This window comes from Mus musculus, chromosome 1 (assembly GCF_000001635.26).
Source record: "Mus musculus strain C57BL/6J chromosome 1, GRCm38.p6 C57BL/6J".
NCBI classification, from domain to species: Eukaryota; Metazoa; Chordata; class Mammalia; order Rodentia; family Muridae; genus Mus; species Mus musculus.
Window position 1 is genome coordinate 60,994,718 of NC_000067.6, and position 6,000 is coordinate 61,000,717.

General features: G+C 41.7%; 1 protein-coding gene across 4 annotated transcripts in view; it reads left to right on the plus strand.

The window, feature by feature from the left end:
- Icos (inducible T cell co-stimulator) overlaps positions 1-5,605 on the plus strand; it is a 39,550-nt gene extending 33,945 nt beyond the window's left edge. For 3 of the 4 annotated variants that reach the window (XM_006496138.2, XM_006496139.2, NM_017480.2), the window contains 2 exons: positions 807-891; positions 2,984-5,603. In XM_006496138.2, the coding sequence (XP_006496201.1) occupies positions 807-891; positions 2,984-2,997 (99 nt within the window). In that variant the 3' untranslated portion in view covers positions 2,998-5,603. Of the gene's footprint in view, positions 1-806; positions 892-2,983 lie in introns of all 4 variants that reach the window. The other variant, XM_006496140.1, reaches the window with a different exon arrangement.
- Positions 5,606-6,000: the final 395 nt, after the last annotated feature.

The window sequence follows — 6,000 nt, forward strand, 5'->3', positions numbered from 1 at the left end:
TAAGTGATTTTTATTTTTTTCTTATACTTTCTTTCCTAGGTGTTTTTTTTTTTTTCTCTCATCAAAGAATGACAGATGCTTCTCAGAGTAACCTGAGCAAAGGATATACCACACATTTTCCTTAAGACACGCATACTAATTAAGCTAGGATAGACCATGCATTTTCCTCACAAGGTACCAATAGTAGTTAAGAAGGAAACTGCTTTTTAAAAATATGTTACATCATCTAAACTTGTTTTTAAGAAAAATATCTGAAAAACTATTCTGGACAGTATTAACAGGGACAACGAAATATCTTTTTGTGGTGGAACTTTTCTTTAGCTGTTCACATAGCAAACTTTGCAATCAAAGAACTTACTGCATTCTGCATATTATGAGTATGAGTATATAAGTTGGCCAGACTGTGTGTGAGTATGTGTGCATGTGTGTGTATGTGTGTATGAATGAGTCTGTTTATGCATACGTGTGTATGCGTGTGTGCACATGTGAGTGTGTGTGTGTATGTGTGCATGCACAACTGTAAGCATATGAGTCTATTCTCTCCTTGTATCACTTCAGATACTGGGAATTGAACACTCAGGTCATCAGGTTTGGCAGCAAGTGCTTTTACCCACTGAGCCATCTCACCAATTCAGAAAGCCCCTTTCATTGGGAACCTTTTGTATATTGTTTTACTGAGCTTAAGTCCATAATTACACTTTTGTCACATGCTACTTCTACAAAAAAAATCCAGAAAACACTTGGAAAACAAGCATGAAGATGGGAAAGAACAGATAACAAGCCATGTTTCTAACTATCTCTTTCAGAAATACGGATCCAGTGTGCATGACCCTAATAGTGAATACATGTTCATGGCGGCAGTCAACACAAACAAAAAGTCTAGACTTGCAGGTACAGCTCCCCTTACGGCTTTGGGGAGGGAAGAACACACTTCATGGTTAAGACTGGAATTAATTTGTTTATTTCTATTTTAATAGATTTTTTCCCTAAGGATAATTTTAGTATTTTATGTGAAAGTCTGAATTTTCACTTTAACTGGGCTTATGTACTCTGTAGAATATTAAAAATTATGTTTGTGAATTGGTTTTAGTAAATTATCAGGGTTAAAGAATGGAGTTCAGCTAGTGTAACATAGATGAAGCCCTGGTTTCCATCCCAGTACTACACAAATGGGCACGGTGTTACACATGTGTAATCCTAGCACTTGGGGGTCAGATCGTCAGAAGGGCAAAGGCATTTTCAGTTACGTGGTGAGTTAGAGACCCATCTGTGATTTATAAGATACTGTCTCAAGATTATCAGAGAGATGGGGAGGGGGAAGGGAAGAAAGGAAAGGAAAGGAAAGGAAAGGAAAGGAAAGGAAAGGAAAGGAAAGGAAAGGAAAGGAAAGGAAAGGAAAGGAAAGGACAACAACAGTAGCAGCAGCAGCAACAACAAGGCCCAGACTGGAGTAAGAGGATAGCAATTCAAGCCTAGCCTGGGCTACAGAATGAGTTGCACAAGGCCAGGCTCAGCCACTTGATGAGTCCTTGCCTCCAGACAAACAGTTAAAAAGGAGATTGAGATGTATGCAGCTCACTGGTAGAACACTTGCCTACCATGCATGAGGTCTTAGGTTCAATCCAAGTACCAAAAAAAAAAAAAAAAAAAAAAATCCATAGTTAACAGTTGTTTCAAGGTGATTTTCAGAGATGTATCTGGCTTTTCCTTGTAAAGTTCATGAAACCAGGTTGTGGTCATTTATTGACTATCCTTTAAATGCAAGCTTCTGAGTGAGGTACCGTGTGGGTGATGAGAATTTTAGATGAGGCTGGGAAGGGAGATTTAGGTGGATTCTGGGGGGAGGGGGAGTTCATGAAAGCACTCAGTTGTTTGGAAAAATGTACAAGGTTAGAACACTTTGGTGGAGCTTTTGCCTAGTGCATGGAGAGTTAGTGGGGAGTACTGTCAAATCTGAGGAATATCCAGAGAGCTTGAAACACCCACTGTGGAAAATTTTACACATCTTGCACCCATGGGTAGGATGATGTACGTAGGACAGGAAAAGAAACAGAAGCTACCACATTCTTGCTACCACTCAATGGCTCAGCGGCACACATAGATTGTCATGGAATCACTGCATGGATGAGGGTCTGGCCTTGCACTGTTAGTCTTTGCTCTCTCTTTAGATAGCTGGAGTTGAGGTCCAGACTGTCAGTGGCTCCTTCCCAGAGAGTTAAGATCACAGCTTTGGCTCTTGCAATCACTTTTATTTGATTACTTTGCTCCTGAAAACAACAACAGCATACTTCACCCCAATCACTGTCTTAATAATAACGCATTGCATCTTAGTTTGGATTCCCTCAAATAGAGCTTATGATAAGGACTTGGGTGTAAATAGTTCACTGGAGTGGTGATCCCAGGGAGAAGTGGCAAAGGGGGAGGGAAGAGAGACGGGGCAAGAAGAAAAGGCAAGGTGTTGGTGCTAGGTTCTGGAGGTCTGCCTTAATGGGACCTCTGTCAACTGTACAGAGACCTCCCATAATTTCTTTTCTATGAAGGACAGGGTATGGGGTGCTTAATCACTGGTTTCATTACCAACAGTTGGGAGCTGGATGCAGAGAGCATCTCTCCGTGCTCCCTGAACTGGCCTCCAACTAAAGCTGTTCTCATGTCTTCAGGTAAAGCCAGAGGCAGGAAAGTGGGGACAGGGATGGGGGGGGGGGTCACGTGGCACTACAGTGCTGAAGCAGTCAACACATACCCATGAGAGTCTTACTTGACTGCATCTGGACCCTGTGATGGATGGTTCAAAGTTCAGATAATGTCCAGTCCTCACATCAAGAGTGGAATGAGCAAAACTTCATGGGAAATAAGGACCTGAAGACTGGTGTGTGTGTGTGTGTGTGTGTGTGTGTGTGTGTGTGTGTGTGTGTGTACACTACAAGGAAAAGCAGAAAGCTGTTGGGAAGGAACTCAACTCATGTTGAATGTTTTGTTACAGGTGTGACCTCATAAGCTGGAACACCCGGACCCACAGAGGAAACGCATGGACTAGTTCCCCTGAAACTTGAATGGAGAAATTCTTCTATTTTCTGGACCACAGGGCACCTGACTTGATTTAACTACAGACAACATTCTGCTGGTGTTTTGTTTGTCTGGATCAGTGACTATCAGTCATTCAGAATTTCAGCAGACTGCCCTGGGTTTGCTGAGTCCTTTTAAGATGAACCCCTTCTTAAGGAAGACCCAGCTCATATATATTCAACAAACAGACCTCACTGGGATAGAATGCCCCTCTCTCCGTGCCTGATTCTAGCTATGCACTGGCCAGGAAAACAAACATATCTCCAGCATTTTTTTACAAAAAATGCCAAGGGTATGAATCTGTAAAGCACACAGGCAGCCAATGGCCACCATCTGTCCTCATTTTTCAGATTCCATTTTCTTTCCATGGAGATCAGCATTCTTTCTAGAATCAGACAGTAGAGGGAGATGCTTCACAACAGAAGCGCTTGTGTTTCTGCGATTTTGATGTATATACTTTATCGAACTCATGCATTAGAACCAACATGCTCTCTTCCAATTCCTAGACTCTAGCTGATCACTGCTTCAGGGCTTAGATGCCTGCTCTTGCCTTCAAATTTCCCCTTAAAGATATGTCCACATGTCTACTTGGCAGCCTGCTGCCACTCCAAATAGGAAGCTCAGCCTACATTCCCTCCCACCCCTGTTGCTCAAAAAAAAAAAAAAAAATTAGTAGATATGATGTTCCCATATTCTCCCTGCCAAAGTAATTTTTTCCAGAAAAGACATCTAAATTCAGTTAATATGGTTTACTATGTTGATATTAGTGGTAGTAAACATTTCTCAGAAACAAAAGCAAATTAATTTTGCTGTGGTGTTTTCTACTATTATCTGTGTTTCCATGGTGCTATTAATCACAAGCTTAGCTATTTTTGTAGATCATATTAAAGTTGCAAGCAAGGAAAGCAACCCTCTGTTAATGGGCAAACATTCTCCTGGGGTAGAATGAATTATCTATTTAGCCTGAAAGCTGCGGTTTCTGGGTGGTGGCTGCCAGACTACAGCCACACTTTGCTCTCTCTGGGTTTGACAGGTTGAAGTAGTCCCCCTGGAGCAGCACTCCAGGCTACGCTGGAGTCCCAGAGTTGGGAGATGCCTGGGACAAGCTGCTGCTTTGGTCTCTGGGATCTGGGAAGTACAGTAGGGCCAAGACAGAATTCCCTCTCCTAGAAACTATGCAGCCTGGAAGTCAGCCCTAGCACTTTAAGATAGCCTTCTTTAGAATATGAGTTAGTTGGAAGGATTCTGAAGTGTAAAGAGCATATGACTGCTCTGAGCTGGACCATTTTCTCTACTTTCCTGTCTGTATGCCTAAGACTTCTGGAGCAGCCAATGTGTATGCAACATAAAAAAACAAAAAACAAAAAAACTCACAAACTTTAAGTAAAATATGGCTGCATCATAGTTTTAAGTTATAGTTGCTTACTTACAGTTTACTTTAAAAGTGAGCTGTGCATCAGTATATAGTTATTACGTTAAGCATGTGTAATGCTGGCTATGTACAGTACAGTACTGAACGTGTAATTTGAATCAAGTATGGTGTTCTCTCTCTTCAGATGACCCGGGCAGTCTGACTGGCTTTGTTAGGGCATTCCCCAAGTTGGACGGTCCTTTCTGTGTGAGGGTGAAGGTGCTTTACTCTGTTCCTTGAAGGATCCCCATTCCCAACACGAACACCTAACAATGACTTCTTGAAGAACAAAATTTCTGTGAAATAAAATCTGGCTTAAAGAGGAGCCACTTGCTAAAAGATGTTAGCAATAATACAAAGTAAAGGCTAAGCACTTGTGTGCAGCAATGGGCTATAACCTTGCTGTGTTTTCTGGGGGTGAAGAAGTGATGACCTTAGCTACCATATGCAAATTAGCCCTTGCTCTCCAATGACCTTTCGTGCTACATAAGATAGTTGCTCCCTTTGTCTCGTTTTTCCCCTTTTAGACTCTGAAATATTCACAAGCTTATAAAAGAGTCAGAAGCACAGGAAACAGCACGCTCTGTGCCTGAGTTAGTTTCTGCGTTGACCTCCTGGCCCCACAGAATGGTGCCTATTTCCTATGGAAATGAAGACTGCACTCTTGATAACTTGACAGTCACCAATATCAGAAAATTAACACTGATATGTCACTACCCTCTAGTCTTTGGTCTGCATTCAAGATCTTCCCCTGGCTTCTAGGATGTATGTAGGAGCTGTAAGTTCTGCTGGGGATGTCCCTTTGTGTTCGATTGACCTGTCTCGGGAGTGTTCTTCAGTCTAGACAGTTCTCTTCAGCCTGTAGCCTGGGCCCTTTTGCAGATCACACACCATTATTTTGTAGAATGTTCCTTTTGTGGGGGGTCACGCTGATGTTTCTTCATGAATGAAATGAGGTTACTCGTCTTTAGCAGAAATAACACAGAAGTGGTGTTGTGCCCTATAGGGCGGCTCACATTTTGGTTTGCCAAGTAACTGCCAGTGTTTGTTTTCATCTCCTGTCAAGCTTCTCCATTGTAAAGGGATTCTGCTCCTGAACAGCCAATAAATATGCTTTGTGAGAGAATATTTTGAAGTCCTCTGTTCCTCACATTTCAACTTATTCATGAGTTCATTTGTAGCTTCATGGTGTCATGGTTGCTTATTTCATTAAACGGGTAAAAATGTTATTATTATTCTATTTTGTTGTTTAGAGATGGTCTCATGTGGCTTTGGCTGGCCCTCAAAGTTGCTAAGGATAACCTTACATTTTTGATTCTCTGGCCTCTACCTTGTGAGTATCATGATGTATTGCAAGCATGAGTCACCAGACCTAGTTTTCATGATAATGGGATTGAAGTCAGAATGTCTAGTATTCGAGTCCACTGATCTGTATCTCCCAACCATTACTCTGTTTTGATAATAAAATTGACCCATCCTTAGCAGTCAGTAAGAAATGCATTTGACAGACAATGTCTATGTAT